At 34.4% G+C, this 19,904-nt stretch overlaps 3 protein-coding genes across 3 annotated transcripts; all 3 read left to right on the top strand.

Moving 5' to 3' along the window:
* The first annotated feature begins 615 nt into the window (after positions 1-615).
* LOC133879969 (uncharacterized) lies at positions 616-3,289 on the top strand. Its single transcript, XM_062318803.1, has 2 exons — positions 616-1,601; positions 2,617-3,289. The coding sequence occupies exons 1-2, from the start codon at positions 887-889 to the stop codon at positions 3,087-3,089; spliced, it is 1,188 nt and encodes a 395-aa protein (XP_062174787.1). The 5' UTR covers positions 616-886; the 3' UTR covers positions 3,090-3,289.
* Positions 3,290-8,383: 5,094 nt separating this feature from the next.
* LOC133879654 (nuclear transport factor 2-like) lies at positions 8,384-10,632 on the top strand. Its single transcript, XM_062318303.1, has 5 exons — positions 8,384-8,435; positions 9,122-9,192; positions 9,288-9,425; positions 9,822-10,095; positions 10,176-10,632. Exons 2-5 carry the CDS (start codon positions 9,136-9,138, stop codon positions 10,568-10,570), a joined length of 864 nt encoding a protein of 287 aa, XP_062174287.1. The 5' UTR covers positions 8,384-8,435; positions 9,122-9,135; the 3' UTR covers positions 10,571-10,632.
* Positions 10,633-13,783: 3,151 nt separating this feature from the next.
* LOC133879653 (nuclear transport factor 2-like) lies at positions 13,784-19,429 on the top strand. The gene is made up of 10 exons (XM_062318302.1): positions 13,784-13,941; positions 14,626-14,696; positions 14,792-14,929; positions 15,499-15,772; positions 15,853-16,106; positions 16,317-16,494; positions 16,626-16,747; positions 16,834-16,893; positions 18,331-18,394; positions 18,879-19,429. Exons 2-10 carry the CDS (start codon positions 14,640-14,642, stop codon positions 19,178-19,180), a joined length of 1,449 nt encoding a protein of 482 aa, XP_062174286.1. The 5' UTR covers positions 13,784-13,941; positions 14,626-14,639; the 3' UTR covers positions 19,181-19,429.
* The last annotated feature ends 475 nt before the right edge of the window (positions 19,430-19,904 follow it).

The following is a 19,904-nucleotide window of genomic DNA, read 5'->3' as shown; positions in this document are numbered from 1 at the left end:
ATTAAAGTAAAAATATTTTTAATTACTTAATTAATATTCTTAAAAAAAACTATATATAATTTTATGGAAAATGTTAGATTTACAACACCAATACAATAACTATACAACAATCTCTCACATGAGGGTGGGCCCCAGTATGTGAGATCCACCCTCATGTGAAGAGTTGTTGTATCGTTGTTGTATTGGTGTTGTACAAGAATCAAATCCCTAATTTTATATGAGACTGCTATGAATGTCGTATTAAATGAATACTTATCCCAAAATTTCAAAAACGATAATTACAATTATAATTATTTAATTGATATGAGTGTGTTTGGTAAGTGATTGTGAATTGGAATATTTATTTGAATAGTAGTAAGAAATTATTGATGTGATATAAAATTTGAGAATGTTTTATAGGAAAGTGAAAAAATTGTGTTTTGTAGTGGATTTTTTTGGTTAAATAATAATAAAAAATTATTGATGTAATGTAAAAAGTGTAAAAAAATAAGAATGTTTTTGATTTGATATTTTTAAGAGAAATAAAATGAAAATAAAAATTGTTTGGATGAGTTACCAAACAAGCTCATAAATTCTCGTTAAATTATTAGCTTTTCATCAGTATTAGTGGTGCGACCTTGCACGACGCTTCCGCTAATTATATCGAAAATCTGCTACGTGTTACCAACCGACCTCGTCACCTTCTCCGCTTCCACCACGTGGGCCTCTCGCTTTGGTCCCGCTCCTCCTATTTCCCTCTCTCCCTAAACAAAATCTGAACCCAAACCCTAGCTAGAGCACTTTTTGAAGCTTCAAAAACGCAGCAGAAGTTTCTTTGTATTGTATCTCTACCATGAAGCTGGTCTAGGTTGGAGCTTTTTGTGGCCGAGTCTTCGAGCTTTGTACAATGGTGGATGAAGAGATCGAGCTGGATTTAGGGTTGTCGATCGGAGGGAGTTTCCGGAAACCGGAGAAGCTTAAACCGGTGAAGAAAGTGTATGCTCTGACGTCTGTTGATTCGGAATCCAACGGCTTTGATATGGACGTGAAAGAGAACCGTCGGAGCCTCGCTAGAGATGGCGAGCTTGTGGATCCGCAGGCGAAGCGGGAGATGCACGCGCTGCGGAGGCAAGAGGCGAAGAGGAAGAGAGAAGAGAAGCAGGAGATGAAGAGGGGCACGTGTAGGGACAAGGGAGGCGAGTACGGGAGCGAGTGGGGAAGGGACGGGGAGCCGGCGCGTAAGAGAGAGAGGACGGATGAGCAAACGCAAATGCAAATGCAAATGCAGCGGCAACACAGCGACGTGGTGAATGCGGTGCCGTTTCAGGCCGTGGCGGCGAATGTGCAGTACCCGTACGCGCCGGTGCAGCACGTGCCGTTAACGAAAGGGTCGTTGGGGGGGTTTCCGTGCGTGATGCCGTGTTGGGTGCCCGGTGGTGGCAGGGCGTTTGAGCCATCCACGTGGCGGGGCTTCAGGCCGTACAAAGGGAACCTGAGTCTGGGGTTTACCCTGTCCGGCAACGGGTGCGAGAAAGATGGTGCGAACGGGGAAACGGTATCGTATGGTTCGCAAATTTGCGGTTCCTCGGCCGGTTCGGAGGACCGTAGCTTTTCTCACGAAGGTACTCCAAAGAAAATTCTATAACCCTCGGTGTATTTTTTTTCTTTACATTTTGTTGTAAATTTTTTATTAAAGAAATAGAATATAAAATATAAAAAAAAAAATTATTAAAAAATTTCAGTGTTATATTTAATTGACATTTAGCACCAGTGGATGTGTAATAGGTCCGCGAATCGTGGGAGCACGTGATTGTAACGTAGGCATAATGCTTTCCAAAATATATGGAATGTAAAATAGTGTAAAATAATATGATAATTCAACACCATAAACGCTTTCTTTTTTCTAATTATAGCTAATCTTATTATCAAAGGTTACGTTTGGATTTGTGATTTCAAAAAGTGCGGTTTAAAAATAACGATTTTAAAATGTGCAATTTAAAAAAAATAATTTTTAAAAACGTAATTAAGTGTTTGGCAAAATCGCAGTTTGACCTTTAAAATCGCAGTTTAGCCTTTTAAAATATTGCGTTTTCAAAAAAGCATATAATTGCCTGCGATTTGAATAAGCATTTTTCTGCGTTTTCAAATCGCAATTTTTTAAAAACGCAGTTTTCAAACGGTTCATTTTCTGCGAGTTGGTTTAAAATCACATTTTTTTCCTACGAAATCGCAATCTCAAACGCACCCAAAATGAGCTAGTCGTGTGATTTGAAAATTTAATTTTTAATAATGCTATTAAATGTGATAAAATTGTAATTTATGTTTTAAAAGTGTAACATATATATATATATATAAATGATTGGCATGTTTCACTTTATATACGAGAAGTACATACACACATTGTTTTAATAACTCGTTCTTTTCACTTCTTTTTTTAATAACATTAATAAATATATATATATATATGTGTGTGTGTGTGTGTTTTTCTTACTTGTTTAAAAGACTGATTGTATATTCTAGGAAATTTTTGGTTTTTTTTTTTTTTTTTTTTTTTTGACATTTTCGAATCGTAATTCTAAAAACAATCTCAGGCTATTCATTTTATCCGATAAACCGATTTCACCTTCATCTTTCCAGGTGGTGGCAGCAGCGGCGACTCCAGAAGCCGATCATGTCACAAAGCAAATGATTCCAAGGGCCACTCAGAAAACAGTGCTTCCTCTGAACCCGTAGAATCCGATCATGGCGATAACGATAACGATAACCATAATACAAACCATGCCAAGAAAGAAGAAGCAAAACCGAGTGATTCAACTCCCGGTCCGTCGAAGGAAACCAAGATGGAGATGGGAAAGCCTCCCAAACCCCAAACTCCGAACCAAATTAATACTCCTCCTCTTCCTCAAATGCCGTACGTATCGACGACCGGGAACGGCCCAAACGGGAAAACCGTTACCGGGTTCTTGTACAGATATACGAAATCGGAGGTTAGTATTGTCTGTGTCTGCCATGGAAGCACGTTCTCACCTGCTGAGTTCGTGCAGCATGCTGGAGGCACGGATGTCTCCCATCCTTTGAGAAATATTACCGTCATTCCTTCGGCTTTTTGATGATGAGTTCAGTTGCTTGCCTTTAGGCTTTTTTTATCATTGCTTGTTGGGTGGGGATGGTGGGTAAATACCTAGTTGGAGGAGCTCCTCCCCTATCTAATGAGAATGGTAGAGACTTGCATCTTTTGAAGCTTGAATACCAGTTGTTGGACTGCGATTAATACAGTAACACTGATCTATAAATCAGATGAATTGGATCATTCATTTCGAGATGATTTTACTTTGATAGGCCACATTGTCTACAAAATGCGTAAGGATTTAATTGGAAATGGATAATATTCATTTCATTCTCCATTTTAAATAAAATTGGTAGCATTCATTATGTTGTTAGCATTTGAAGTTTGTACATTTTAAGATATATATGATCTAGAAGAAAGAGAGAATAGAGAATCTTAGGACATGTTTGGGTAACACTGGTTTTTATTATATTTTATTATTTTTGAAATATATGTTTGAGTTGTTTTGTTAAATTTGAATTCTACTCGAGATTTATCTATTTTATTTTTTCAATTTTGTCTCAAATTTTTTAAATTATTTTAAAAAATATATTTCATCGGTATTTACAATTTTGAATATAGTAAAGAATAGTACAATATAACATAAAAAAGAATAATAATAAAAATAAAAATTACAAATTCAAACTTACCCTTAAAAGCAGCAAAGAAAGCTGCAAAAAGACATAAAAAATGCAACAGGAAAACAACAAACAAAATAGCAAGCAACAACAATTAGGGCACAAAGGTCGAAAACATTGGCCCGCGAGTGAAATCTACATGCCAAAGCGTGGTAGTCGGAACGGAGCATGGTGGGCGACGTTGAGAAAGAGGAGAGAGGGAAGAAAATGGAAGATAGACTCAAGAGAAACCTCACGAAAGAGGTGGCTCCTCTCACTAAGAGTATTCCCAGCAGCTTTTCATTTTTAGGATTTTTCCTAAAAATAAAGAACAAAATTAATTTTTACTTCCCTATAAAAAAAAAAAAAACACCTCAGAGCACTCCCATTAATCTATGTATATTGGTTCCCTTCCCTATGTTTAGGGAAAATATCATAAAAAACACTAAAAACTAACCTCCAATAGATACCCTAAATTTGCATTTGCATTTTTTTGTTGGGAAGCAATTTGCATTTTTTTGTTGGGAAGCAACAGTGCTTCCCAATCTATTATTTTAATAAAATAAAAAAATGGCTCTCTCCTCTCTCCTTCTCCCTTCCCGCATCCAGAAGATGGGTTTGGCAGAAACAATTTTCCAACACCACAGCTAGATGATTGAGAAACTTGTTGCTATTTTCCTTTCACTTTCTCACCAAACAAACAAATGACCACCTTAATCGCACACATAAAATCCACAAAATTCAACTGCGAGAACAATCGAAAAAAAAAATAAAAAAAAAAACCTCAAATCCATGTCTTCCAAACAAAGCAATCAGAGTACAAATTCATTGGAGGAGAACTACCAAATCTTGTAGTCTTGTGGCCAAATCAGTCTTGCAATCCTTGTTGGAAAATCGGCTCTGCTTAACAGGAAATCGCGTCTCCTCCATCAACCCACCAGAAATTCGGTCCTTGTTTCACCAGAGACGACCCAACGGAGATCCACCCGATATTTGGCTCTTCTACTATCCCTTTCGGCTTATCGGCGCATCAAATGTCGAAGATGGTGTGAGGGTTCTACTTGGACTTGAGGAAGGAGAGCACGGATCGTGTCTTCTGCTTGGAGGAGAGAGGAGTGGTGGAATTTGGGGAGAGGATTGAGGAGGCCATGGAGAGGTGGCGGTGGATGGTGAGGGAGACGGAGGCGAGAGAGGAGGGATTTGGGGAAGCTTGTTGAAAATACGAGAGGAATAGAGAGAAAAAGAAAAATGAATAAAGAAATAAAATAAAATAAAGAAAGTATTTAATTGATATAAGGAAAATTAAGGGAATCTATTGTGGAGTGTTTTTTTATAGGGATTTGATTCTTGTACAACACCAATACAACAACTGTACAACAACCCCTCACATGAGGGTGGGCCCCAGTAAAAATCTAACATTTTCCTTTTTTATATGGAAGTAAAAAGTAGTTTTGTTTCCTAAATATAGGGAAAATTGTTGGTAATCTGTTGGGAGTGCTCTCACAGTAACTTCCCTTCATTTTTCCCTATATCATTAAAATATTATTTTTTTTACTTTTACTTTTATTAAATGTAGGAAAAAGAAGATAAAGTATTTTTGAAAAATAAAAAACTTAAAGAAATTAAAAACTTAAAAAATTTAAATTTTATAGAAAAAAATATATTTTTTTTAAAAAAAATAAAGAAAATTTTAAAAAACTATTTATATAAAACTAAAAATTTAAAGAAATTAAAAACTTAAAAAATTTAAATTTTTTAATTAAAAAAGAAAAAAAATATTTAAAATTTTATAATAAGAGTGACACATGTCATCATTTAATTGGTATTAACGTTAACAGTAACAAAATCCGTCAAGTATTTTGACATTGTTATTTTTTGTCTACTTAAAAACCTTTGAATTATTTTTTATTATCTAGTAAGCAATTTGTAATTTAGGCTAACCATATGGATTGATTTTGCATTTATCATTTTCTTTTTCTCTTTTATCTTTTTTTTTTTTTTTTAAAAAAAAAGAGTTTAGTTTAGGCTTTTTTCAAAAAAAAAAAAATTATAGTTTTTAAGAGAATAGAGATATTATAGAAATATTTCGACAAAAGTGACATTTTTGGCACACTTTGGTAGTTTGATAGGTCACATTAGTACAATTGAAAATTCAGGGGACTGTTCTAAAATCGGCTGTAGTTTCGAGGGCTTTTTTTATTATATTTTTCCCTAAAAAATATTTAGTTGTTTGGAAAAATTATTTTTAGGGCATTTGTCGGATAAATTTAGCAACATGAGTATTTGTTTATAAAACGTGATTTAAAATGGATCATTACTCATTATTTTATTTTATTATTTTGAGGTATTACAGTTAAGCATGCCAAAATTTATTTAAACAGCTGAGTCTCACATAAACTCTCTCAACAAAACTATCCAAAGTACTAACAATTTGGGTACATAATTATTGTGGATTCTCATCCGTATTAGGGTGTTTGAGGAGTCGACTAGCAATTTGCATCTATGCTAAAGTTGGGCTTAAAATTCTACTATTCAATTTTATTTTATTTTGTTTTTATTTTGTTTTTTTTATTCTTAAGCGTTATTCATTAATTAACTTCCCACGGTCTTATTTAAAAGTATACATGATTTGACAAAATAAAAAAATGATAATTTATTCTTTCCAATAATTAATGGACATAAATTTCTTACAAACCAGTTTGTAAGAAATTTTCTACAACTTACATACAAGAGTAACATATGTCCTTTAAACATGTGGGAATCACATATTTTCTTATTAATGCTATTAAAAAAGCAGGTGAAAAACATAAACCATTAAAACAACATGTGTTTTTCACATGCCAATTGACATATGTAAATATTAAATATGGTTTGTATGAAATTCCTACAAACCAGTTTGTAGAAAATTTATATCTATAATCAAATACCATTAATAACTATTTGTCTCGATTGATAGGATGAACCGGAGGAGATCTAGTTAGGGTCCGTTTAGGTTTGCGATTGCAAAAAATGTGATTTAAAATAACAATTTCAAAATGTGCGATTTGAAAAAAGTAATTTTTAAAAACGCAATTAAACGTTTGGCAAAATCGCAGTTTAGCTTTTAAAATCGCAAATTAGCCTATAAAATTTTGCATTTTAAAAAAAGTATTCTCTTACCTGCAATTTGAAAAAACATACTTTCTGTGTTTTCAAATCGCAATTTTTAAAGACGCAGTTTCCAAACGATATATGTTATGCAATTTGGTTTAAAATTGCACTTATTGTTTACGAAATCGCAATTTTAAACACATCCTAGTATAATTGGAGGGGTATATTTGTCCATTAAAAAAGAAAAAGAAAAAAACTAACTGGAAAGGATCCAAATGCCGATTGAAAAAAAAAATAATAATAATCACTCTCAGTATTGTTGTACTTATTCTAACTTCACAAGTAACTTAGAGGGTGGATGAATAAGAACTCATATAAATTATCTATCCAAATTATTAGCAATTTGAGCAATTAATGTGAGAGAACTCATATGAAACTCACATACTTATAAATTTAGGACTGTCTATCTACTTACCCAAGCAAATGGGTCCTATATGAACCCTTTCATATCAATTTCTCAAATTGTAACAATTTTTTGGGAAGAAAATTGTTGTAAATCCAAATCCATACGTAATACATAGACCACACCTTGCACGTTGCAACTTTCACTTCTCCCTTATTTTTTGTTCATCTTTCTATTGACGTAAGGTATGTGACAAAAGATAAATGCTAAAAGTATTACATTTTTTTTACTAAGAGATTGGTACAAAGATGATGTGATGATTCATCGATACCTATAACATTTTTTTTATTATTATTATTAATTGTTTTGATCATATCCAATGAATAATCTACACATTAGTTAGTAAGATTCTCTTTGTAAAAGTTTAAATACATGTAACATTTATTATGACAAAAAAAAAAACTACCAAATTTAAGGTTAATTATACTTGAGATTGTTGTTTGGATCAAGTATCTTTATTAGGCCGTAGTTTAACATATTGAATTCACTATTTTCACTATTTTCTAGCTCAAAATTATTGAATTCACACGTGTAATTCATGTGTCTAAAAAAATAAATAGAAAATACAATAACAACAGTATTACAATTTGAAAATAGTAAACTAATGATTAATGCTAAAAATCACATTTTCTTTACCATACTAATGTGATAGTCTTATTTTATTATTGATTTTTTATTTTTTAACAATGATTAATCTAATGGTAAATTATGACTGTCATATTAACATTATATAACAGTTTGTTGGAGAAATAATCAGCTCTAAAGACACGTGGACCGAGGGTAGAATCGATGGCTGAGCCCATCGGATTGACCCGGCCAGATTAGACTTAAGTACAAGACTATTTATTATCTCTAAAAAGCCGCATATCCCAAATATATCAAGATAGACTTCTATCCCATCAAATATGGAATAAGATACCTAATAGAATGATATTAGCTAAAGAGAGTGTCATATCTAGTTTGGACTCTACTACCCAATTTAAATTCTATAAAGATAAGATTAAAGACAATGTGATCTAGGACTCAAACTTCTAATTAGATTATGCTCCAAGCACTCCAGTAGTTTCACAAATGTGAACTGTGAGTCTATAAATAAGACCGCTACACCAAGTATATGAGGCAGGCAGATTCTCTCTGTCACTGACTCACTCCCGCCGTCCGATCTGTTCTCCTCGCTCAGGTACTCCTCGCTTTTCCAAATCCCATCAATCATTTTCTGAACTTGTTATTTTCTTTTCGTTTTCTCAGGCCCTCTTTGTTTCCTGGGAAAACATATGACTTAGTAAATTTGTTATGTGTTCTTTGTTTTATTTTTTTATTCCTTTTGGCCCGTTTGTTTCCCGGGAAAATGGGTTCTTAGGGTTCTTTATTTGTTTTGCTGGGTTGATGATATTTTCTTGGAAAAAAAAGTGAACAAAATTTTCTATCCAGTCTCCATCTTTGATCTTTGGTGATGGTTAGAAAAATCTTATGATGTCCTTTCAATTAGCTTCAGGAGTATCTAAAATAAGGAAATGTGCGTAACTTTTTTTTGGAGACGAGAATTTTCCTGAGAATATGTTTAGTCAGCTATTTATTCATTGAGGAAAGTAGTTCCAGAAAGTATATCCTTGAAAATATGGAGTGTTCAATTCGGTGGAAAATGGGCAAATGAGCTCTAGCTCAAATAACACCTCCTCCTCCTAAATAACATAATCAAAAGATGAGGGAATAAGCAAGACCCATTGGGTGCTTGTGTACATATCTATAAGAATTAGTTTTTTTCTTCGTTTAAATCTATCTAATAGTAAATTATTTTTACTTCACAGTGGTTGTGAAATGTGTAGCAAGCAGTGGTTTTTAATTATTGTTTTGATTGCTTTTCAGAGATCAATTCAGTGATGGCATCTTCAGAACAGGAAGTCTCAGCTGCAGCTTGTCCTCCTGCTGCTGATTTTGTATGTCTTGATATCGGATATGAAATGTTATAAATGACCCTATTTTGGTTTTGGGGGTATTAATTGATTTGGGATGAATTTGTTGTTAAATGTAGGTTGGCAATGCCTTCGTTCACCAGTACTACCTTATCTTGCATCAATCCCCCGAGCTTGTTCATCAATTTTACAAGGATATTAGTAAGCTTGGTCGTCCTGAAGAAAATGGGGCCATGAGCTTTACAACCACTATGCAAGTGAGCTTCCACCTCTCTCTTACTCTCTCTCCGTCCCCCTCTGTGTGGGTATTTTTTTAAGAGAAATACTAGACTTCCTAAAATTTTGTTCTCAAATGATGTGTCACAATCCCATGAGATTCTGACACATTTTCCAAAATGATAAATCACATGAGATTGTGACAGATCATTTGGGAACCAAGTTTTGGAGAAATTTTTTGAGATGTATAGCATTTCCCTGTTTTTTCCTGGTTGCTTTATGTGATCAAAATTTATCTCTGGTTGCTGACATTGTGGTAGAATGTTTAGAATAATTCTCTGGTTTCAGAAACATTTACAAATGGTTGTTTGGGTTGAAAATTGTCAGAATTAAACTCTGATCCCTCTATTTTGTGTTGATTGATTTTAATTGAGTAGGCAATCAATGAGAAGATACTCTCTCTTCATTATTGCGACCTCAGTACAGAAATCTTAACCGTGGATGCACAAGATTCTTTCAATGGGGGAGTTCTTGTTCTTGTGACTGGGCATTTGACTGGAAAGGACAGTTTGAGGCGTAAATTTAGTCAGAGTTTCTTCCTGGCGCCTCAAGACAAAGGCTACTTTGTTCTGAATGATGTTTTTAGATATGTTGATGAGGGGAAGCAGGGTTTGGTTAATGATGTTGAAACACCTCCTAGTCCTGACCTTGGTAATGTGAAATGCTGTTTGCAATTCAAAGTAAAGCCTTTTTGTGCACTCTAACTGATTTTAAGGATAATTGTATTGCAGAGCCTTCTTCTGTCGAGCAGAACCATATTTCTGAGCCAGCAACTGCAGACCATATTTCTGAACCAGCAACTGCAGACCATATTTCTGGGCCAGCAACTGCAGACCATATTTCTGGGCCAGCAACTGCAGACCATATTTCTGAACCAGCAACTGCAGACCATATTTCTGAACCAGCAACTGCAGATCATATTTCTGAACCAGCAACTGCAGACCATATTTCTGAACCAGCAACTGAGCCAGCAACTGCAGACCATATTTCTGAGCCAGCAACTGCAGACCATATTTCTGAACCAGCAACTGCAGCGCCAATTGATAAAAAAATAAAAAAGAACAATAATCATTCTCAGTATTGTTGTACTTATTGTAACTTCACAAGTAACTTAGAGGGTGGATGAATAAGAATTCATATGAACTATCTATCCAAATTATTAGCAATTTGAACAATAAATGTGAGGGAATTCATATGAAACTCACATACTTATAAATTTTGGTACCCAAGCAAATGGGTCCTATATGAACCCTTTCATATCAATTTCTCAAATTTTTAACAATTTTTTGGGAAGATAATTATTGTGAATCCCGATCCATACGTGATACATAGACCACGCCTTGCACGTTGCAGCTTTCACTTCTCTCTTATTTTTTGTTTATCTTTCTATTGACCCAAGGTATGTGACAAAAGAGAAATGTTAGAAGTACTAAAAAATTTTTTATTAAGAGATTGATACAAAGATGATGTAAAGCTTATTAATCGATACTCGTAGCATTTTTTTTTATTAATTATTTTAATCATCTCTAATGAATAAGTTTCACATTAATTAGTAAGGCTCTTTTTATAAAAGTTTAAGTACCTGTAACATTTCTCGTGACAAAAAAAAAAAAAAAAAAAACTGCAAAATTCAAGGTTAATTACACTTGACATTGTTGTTTGGATCAAGTTTATTTATTAGACCTTAGTTTAAGATATTGAATTCACTGTTTTCTAGCTCTAAATTATTGAATTCACACATGTAATTCATGTGTCTTAAAAAAAAAATAGAAAATACAATAACAACAGTATTACAATTTGAAAATAGTAAACTCATGATTAATGTTAAAAATCACATTTTCTTCACTATATTGATGTGATAGTCTCATTTTATCATTGATTTTTTATTTTTTAACAATGACTAATTTGAAGGTGAATTATGACTGTCATATCAACATTATATAACAGTTATATAATAAAAATATGATATATAACATCACTCTAATCTCATAACCTAAAAGTAAATCTAGTACAGGCTCTAAATTAGTTCTATGATTCACTATATCCTTATTTCTTCCCCTAGAACATTGAAACAAGTAAAACCACAATTAATTTTCAGCTTTCAATATATGTTATTATTTTTTTCATTAAAAAAGAAAAAAAAAAAACTATTAGTTTGGAAAATTTCTTTTGCCTACTTGAGTACTTTCCATGGGATAATTCTTTTAAGAGTAACCATCCACAATTCTTTTACAATTTGTTAACATGTGTAAGCATACAATTGGACTAACGTTAACCACTAAAAATTCTTTTAACAAATTTCAATTACATGCTATATTATTTTTCTTTCAATGATGAAAGTTTTTTGTGGCAAACTTTAGAATTAAGAGTAATGTTAGAGTTATAACTCATTTATAATTTATGTTAATTACTAATTATTTTTTAATACCCTTTAATTATATGCTAATTCTTGTCAGGAAGTTCTAAAAAATATTATAGACTTGTAGTAGTCTAAGCATTATACTAAAATATAAAAATGTTATGAGTACCAAGATAATGTAAGGGTTTGTTTGGGTTTGCGATTTCAAAAAGTGCAATTTGAAAAAGTGATTTTTAAAAACGCAAATAATCATTTAGCAAAATTGCAGGTTAGCCTTTAAAATTTTGTGTTTTCAAAAAAGCATCCCCTGACTGCGATTTGAAAAAACAGTTTTCTACTTTTTCAAATCGCAATTTTTAAAAATACAATTTCTAAATGATTCATTTTCTACGATTTGAGATTGCGATTTCGTAAACAATAAGTGTGATTTTAAACCAACTCGTAGAACATAAATCGTTTGGGAACTGCGTTTTTAAAATTGCGATTTGAAAACACAGAAAATCTGTTTTTTCAAATCAGAAGTAGGATTATGCTTTTTTGAAAATGCAGAATTTTAAAGGTTAATTTGCGATTTTAAAGGCTAAACTGCGATTTTGCCAAACGCTTAACTACGTTTTTAAAAATCATTTTTTTTCAAATCGCACATTTTAAAATCGTTATTTTAAATCGCACTTTTTAAAATCGCAAACTCAAACAAACCCTAAAATCACACTTTTTGTTTACAAAACCGTAATCCTAAACGCATGATAAAACTTATTCATTAAAAATAATTAAAACAATTAATAAAAAAAATATTACGGTACTTTTTTTTGGTTTGAGAAAAAAATATTACGGTACTAAGAGCACTCCCACCAGCCTCCTTAAAGTGATTCCCTTCCCTATATTTAAAGAAAATATCATTAAAAAAAAAAAAAAAAAAAAAAAAAAAAAAAAAAAAAAGATCCATCAGTCTTCCTAAATTTACATGCTATCATTGAGAATCTACAGTAACTATATACATGGTTACTGTAGATTTCCAACCTAATATTTTAATAAAAAGAAAGTCCCTCTCTCCTCTCTCCTATCTTGCTTCGCGCGTCCTTCCGTCCTTCCTTTCCCAACCAAGACGCCATGGATGAACCAGCCCTTGCCTTTTCCCTCACTTTCTCATCAACTAAACACAAAATCACCGTTATCAGAGAGAGACAAGTTTTTCATCTCTCTCTCCTCTCTCCTCTCTCCTTCTCTCCTTCCACCTTCCCCGTGCTCCATCGTCTACACCCCGTCAAAGCTCAAACTCAATTAAAATAAAAAATTTCTTCAATAGCAACAAAGCCCCAAGCCCTAGGATCAGAATTCCACCGAAAATTTCCTCTTGTTTCACCAGAAGTTCGCACCTCAAACCACCAGAATCGTGCCCCTCAACTTCTACGGCGTCGACCCAACATCACCCACCGGAGATCGGACCTTCCTCTCACCGCGTCTCTTCTTAGGCCACCGGAAATTGGACCCACGGGTCTCTCTGCATCTCCGATTTTCTCTCTGATTCGATCTCTCTCTCGAGATCTCTCACTCTACTTGTTTTGGGTCACAGAGAAGAGAGGAAGGAAGGATCAGGAAGATGAAGAAAGGGAGAAGAAAAGAAGAGGAGGAAGAGAAGAAGGGGCGGTGGACCAGTGGGTTTTGACAGAGAGAGGACAGAGATGACAAGAGAGGAGAGAAGAAAAAAATAATAAAAAATTAAAAGTAAGAAAGATAAAAGATAATAAAATAAGAGTAAGAAATAATATTTAATTGATATAAGAAAAATTTAGGGAAATTATTGTTGGGTATTTTTTTATGGGGAAGTAAGAAGTAATTTTATTCCCTAAATATATGGAAAATGGTTAGAAAGCTGATGAGAGTGCTTTAATACATAAGTTACACATCATTTCTCAAAATTAAATATCCAAAACCCAATTTTTTAATTTTTTTTTTCTTCTATCAAGCGTACTCTTCAAGATCCAAAAGCAAACCCTAATAAAAACCCTAAGAAAAGAAAAAAGAAAGGGAGGTGAGAGGGGTCGCTGAGCAAACGCAGAGGAGAGAGACTACCCCTTCTCTCACTCTCTCTCTCTCACTGACTCACTCCCGCCGTCCGATCTGTCCTCCTCGCTCAGGTACTCCTCGCTTTCCTAATCCCATCAATCATTTTCTGAACTTGTTATTTTCTTTTCGTTTTCTCAGGCCCTCTTTGTTTCCTGGGAAAACATATGATTTAGTAAATTTGTTATGTGTTCTTTGTTTTGTTTTTTTTCTTTTGGCCCGTTTGTTTCCCTGGAAAATGGGTTCTTAGGGTTCTTTATTTGTTTTGCTGGGTTGATGATATTTTCTTGGAAAAAAAGTGAACAAAATTTTGTATCCAGGTCTCCATCTTTGATCTTTGGTGATGGTTAGAAAAAATCTTATTATTTCCTTTTAATTAGCTTCAGGAGTATCTAAAATAGGGAAATGTGCGTAACTTTTTTTGGTTGGAAACGAGAATTTTCCTGAGAATATGTTCAGTCAGCTATTAGTTCATTGAGGAAAGTAGTTCCAGAAAGTATATACTTGAAAATATGGATTGTTCAAGTTGGTGGAAAATGGGCAAATGAGCTCTAGCTCAAATAACACCTCCTCCTCTTAAATAACATAATCATAAGCTGGGGAATAAGCAAGACCCATTGGGTGTTTGTGTACATATCTATAAGAATTAGTTTTTTTCTTCGTTTAAATCTATCTAATAGTAAATTATTTTTACTTCACAGTGGTTGTGAAATGTGTAGCAAGCAGTGGTTTTAATTAGTGTTTTGATTGCTTTTCAGAGATCAATTCAGTGATGGCATCTTCAGAACAGGAAGTCTCAGCTGCAGCTTACCCTCCTGCTGCTGATATTGTATGTCTTGATATCGGATATGAAATGTTATAAATGGCCCTATTTTGGTTTTGGGGGTATTAATTGGTTTGGGATAAATTTGTTGTTAAATGTAGGTTGGCAATGCCTTCGTTCACCAGTATTACCTTATCTTGCATCAATCCCCCGAGCTTGTTCATCGATTTTACCAGGATATTAGTAAGCTTGGTCGTCCTGAAGAAAATGGGGCCATGAGCTTTACAACCACTATGCAAGTGAGCTTCCACCTCTCTCTTACTCTCTCTCCGTCCCCCTCTGTGTGGGTATTTTTTTCAAGAGAAATACTAGACTTCCTAAAATTTTGTTCCCAAATGATGTGTCACAATCCCATGAGATTGTGACACATTTTCCAAAATGATAGATCACATGAGATTGTGACACATCATTTGGGAACCAAATTTTGGAGAAAATTTTTGGGATGTGTAGCATTTCCCTGTTTTTACTTGCTTTATGTGATCAAAATTTATCTCTGGTTGCTGACATTGTGGTAGAATGTTTAGAATAATTCTCTGGTTTCAGAAAGTATGGTGAAAAGGAGGATTTTAAAATCTGAAAATTTTTCAACTGAAATTTCACTTACCAAACAGAGCACTCCAGAAAATGCGACAACTAGAGTGGGGAAAGGAGAGGGGTTTTAATTTTATTGACTTTGTTACATTTTTGTTTGTAGCCCAGAGGTTCTTGTGTATTGGTAGGTTCATTTACAAATGGTAGTTTGGGTTGAAAATTGTCAGAATTAAACTCTGATCCCTCTATTTTGTGTTGATTGATTTTAATTGAGTAGGCAATCAATGAGAAGATACTCTCTCTTCATTATTGCGACCTCAGTGCAGAAATCTTAACCGTGGATGCACAAGATTCTTTCAATGGGGGAGTTCTTGTTCTTGTGACTGGGTATTTGACTGGAAAGGACAGTTTGAGGCGTAAATTTAGTCAGAGTTTCTTCCTGGCGCCTCAAGACAAAGGCTACTTTGTTCTGAATGATGTTTTTAGATATGTTGATGAGGGGAAGCAGGGTTTGGTTAATGATGTTGAAACACCTCCTAGTCCTGACCTTGGTAATGTGAAATGCTGTTTGCAATTCAAAGTAAAGCCTTTTGGTGCACTCTAACTGATTTTAAGGATAATTGTATTGCAGAGCCTTCTTCTGTCGAGCAGAACCATATTTCTGAGCCAGCAACTGCAGACCATATTTCTGAACCAGCAACTGCAGCGCCAGAGGACGTTGATGGGGAGGAAGTGTATAATCCTCCTGAGAAAGTAGAAGATTCGATTGAAGAGGAGGAAGCACCCATTGCTGAGGTTGTTGATCAAATTTCTGATGATTGGCAGATTGTGGTCGAACCTAACTCTAAAATGGAAGAGGTGCCAAAGAAGTCATATGCCTCTATTGTAAGTTACAATCATGCAAAATCCTATGCATATCACTTATTTCTTATTCATTTTCTTGGGAACATTAATTCTGGTAATCTCTTCCTTGGGGGCTAATTTAATAGTAAAAGCTCTGATATTTGAACACAGGCGATCTTCTTTACTTCAATTTGTTATTGCTAGTTTTCATTGAGGTCTTATATAATAAAACCACTTTATATTGGTGTCCAGGTTAAGGTTTTGAAGGAGAATGCTGCTCCTTTTTCAACTCAAACTCTTGCTCCTCGGAAATCTGTTCCCAAGACCCAAGAACAACCAGTGACTGCTGGACCTCCTCTTGCCCCAGTATCTGAGATGCTGGTTCCCAGCACAAATGCGAATGAAAACAGCAGCAATAAGGAATCTGAAGGTGTGCTGTTTTTATTATTGTGCCATTGTTTCTGTTAGTTAACTCAGTGTGATCTGCATCCTTGTTGAGTTGATTAATCTCTACAAGCGTATTAATCTAAATGATTTGTCTACTTTTTTGTGTATGGACAGCTGATGGTCATTCTATCTACATAAAAGGCCTCCCTGTGAATGCTACCCCTTCCATACTCGAGAATGAGTTCAAGAAGTTTGGACCAATTAAGAGTGGCGGTATTCAAGTTAGAAGCCAAAAGGTATGTCATGTGTCAACTTAATTTCTGTTGTTCATTGCTAACTGTTTCTTCTGCTAATATTTGTTTGCGATGTTTCAATACCACAGGGATTTTGTTTTGGCTTTGTGGAATTTGAGGATGCAAGTGCTGTGCAATGTGCAATCGAGGTAAACATCTGATTTTTCTGTGCTGATCCGTTTTTTGTTTTTCAGTTATGATTGAGCAAATGGATGGGCCATAACCTCTTTCATTTATTGAATTTATCACTTTTTCGATGCCATTGGTGTAAATATGGTTTCTTACACATATATTTACAAAATCTAAGGATGTTTCTTTTTGTGTCAAATGGGCAAGTGCTCTGCAAACTTCACTTCTGGTGTTCATTGGATATGGGCTTGGTGATCATTTTTTTTCTTTTTCTATTTTATGCTGTTATGGTTTATATGATTTGAGTAGATGGATGGGCCATAACTTGTTTCTTTAGTTGAATGGTATAATACTTTTATTTCTGAAACTTTTGTGAGTTAGGCACTTTGGTTGTAATCTAATGCAATAGGTCTAATGTATGTGAACAAGAAACCAACCTTGGCAACCAACTGTTGATGCCCTTACCTCAAGATTGTGTTTTACAGTATTTCATCATCAACACAATGGGTTGAATAGTTGATGCCAACACGACCATTATCTATAGTCTTATGTTGACACCTACCTACCTCCATTTCTAGCGATGTATGATTATCCTAACTACTATAACTACTTCCAAGATACTATTCTTAATTTATTAATTTATCTCTCTATTCCATGCCATTGGTGCTTCTATTCTCCAGTCTACTCTTTTGACCAGATTCATTATGTTGTTAGGCTTAAGAATACTTAGTCCAGTTTAAAGAAGATATGGGTTTTTATGGCTAATTTGTTTGTAAATTATAACTTGTGTTTTCTATTAAATCTCAATTTTTTTATTCAATAAAATGACTTTTTTCAATATTTCAAAACAAAAGAACAGTCATTGAATTAGTGATATGATACCATAATGTCTAGACATCAATACTCGTGATTTCTTGGATTTTGGTTGCAATATTTCTTTGTGGTCATCAATACTCGTGAGGTCAAGTGTTTGTACCTGTCCATGCATTTACCTATTGAGGCTAATTCAGTTTATGCCTCCACCATATTGGTTGTTAATACATTAATTTATGTGTGCTTTTATGTATTATTAATGATGAATTATGATAACTGGGTTGTGTTTGTTGAGAATGACCAATTGGATTGGTACCCACCCATAGATGATGTGTTCGGAATTTTCCATTTGTTGACTGTTTATTTTGTAATTATTTTTCCTTATCTGAATAGATTCTGAAACTAATTATTTACTTCAAGAAAAAACTAGTGCCTAGTTCATTGATGCCTTTAGATAAAGGGTCCTACTAGTTTACAATTTATATATGTATAGATGTTTCAACCTCTTCTGTTCCTAATTAGTCTGGTTTGATTTTGTTATCTGTATCATATGTTTGTTTTCAACCCACTGTTGCTTCCATTTGCTTTTTAATGTTATCTTGTGTTTTGATATTGTGTGAATAATATTTCCATTGACATTTCAGGCTTCGCCCATCGCTATCAATGGACGCCAAGCAGTTGTTGAGGAAAAGAGGTCTACCAGCCGAGGTAAGTTGGATTTTTTGGTCAAGTTGTGAGAATATGTTTGGCTGCTATGCAAGTTGTGATGTTTTAGGAATTAGATAAGGGGCATCTGATTTGTGATTTGCTTACTAGAGAAACATGGGAAGAGAATGTTTCTTTTTCTAAACAATCCATGTTAGATGCAGCATTGGTCTTTAATGTTGTTGGTAGATGAGGGACACATTATTTCTATATCACTAGAGGAAAGGGATTAAAGGAGCATGTGTCGGTCTCAAAATTATTCTAGTCCCTTTTTGTCTTTAGGTAAAAGAACATTCTTGATTGAATGAGGAAATGGGTTTACGTCCCCTTGAGTTATTTCTTTTCTATAAATATCTTAGCCATACATAATAGACAACTACATAATAGACAAATTGTGTTTTCGTACTCGCTATGAACTGCCGGTCGGGCTTATTCGTGGCCGTCTTCATTTCTTGACATTTGATAGTGGCTCTTTTTCAATCTCCAGGTAACAACAGTAAGGGTCGATTTTCATCTGGAAGGACTGTTGGATTTAGGAATGAAGGACCAAGAGGGCGCGGAAACGGGAACTATGGAGGTGGCAGAGGCTATGGTCGTGCGGACTTTAATGGCAGGGCCGAGTTTGGAAACAGGAGTGGCAATCGAGGAGGATTTTCTAGCCGTGGAGGTGACGGATATCAAAGGACTGATCAGATGGGTAGCAATGGCGGCCGTGTGAATCGTGCTGGTGGATTAACCGTTAATGCAACAGCCAGAGCTATAGCACCTCGGATACCTGCTACTGCCTAAGTAATCACAGCTTGTGAGGAGGATAGCCGTTGAAAATTTTGTTGTGGTGACTGGATCTTTTTTGAATGAGCTACATGAAATGTGCTTCAAGATTTACTAGTCTTCTTTTTTCTTCACTTTTATCGGTCTTGGGTGGATAGTGTAATACTCCGTGAGAATTAGTGCGTTGTGGGGAACAATTTTCTTTTTTGATTAGTCATTTTTGGGGCCTTTTGGTTTTAATGGGAATGTTACTGTGGTTGCGCTATAGCTTCTTTTCGTATGGATTTTTTTTTTTTTTTTTTTTTTCGAGTGGAAGTGCTCAATGTAGTAGACCTCTTATTCTGTTTGAGCGGGTAAGATTTCCAGAAATGAGAAAATGTGTCCACTCACCTGATTCAATATCCAATCTTTAACCATCATTTGCAGGGCCATAGATGCCCTAAGGGGCACTTAAATTTAGAGTAGACTTGATATGAATCCACCAAATATGCCCTCTTTCAAGTGAATTGACCCTCACACAAAGGGTTTAAGAAGAAATTTCAGCAATGTACAAAGATTATAACAAGGAGAAGAAAGATTGAGGTTGAAACAATGAAAAGATCAATTTCTAGGCTGTAAAAAAGTTGAATAATTCAGTTCTTAAATTTTACATTCTTATTTTACCAAGTATTTTCCCATTTGCTAAGAAAATTAGAAAGACACGGCTCTGTTTTAGAAATCAACCAAAACATCCTTTCTGAAA

The sequence above is a fragment of the Alnus glutinosa genome, chromosome 10, assembly GCF_958979055.1.
Source record: "Alnus glutinosa chromosome 10, dhAlnGlut1.1, whole genome shotgun sequence".
Classification (NCBI taxonomy): Eukaryota; Viridiplantae; Streptophyta; class Magnoliopsida; order Fagales; family Betulaceae; genus Alnus; species Alnus glutinosa.
The sequence above is the reverse complement of the archived record's forward strand: the minus strand, read 5'-3'. Positions and strand labels throughout refer to the sequence as shown.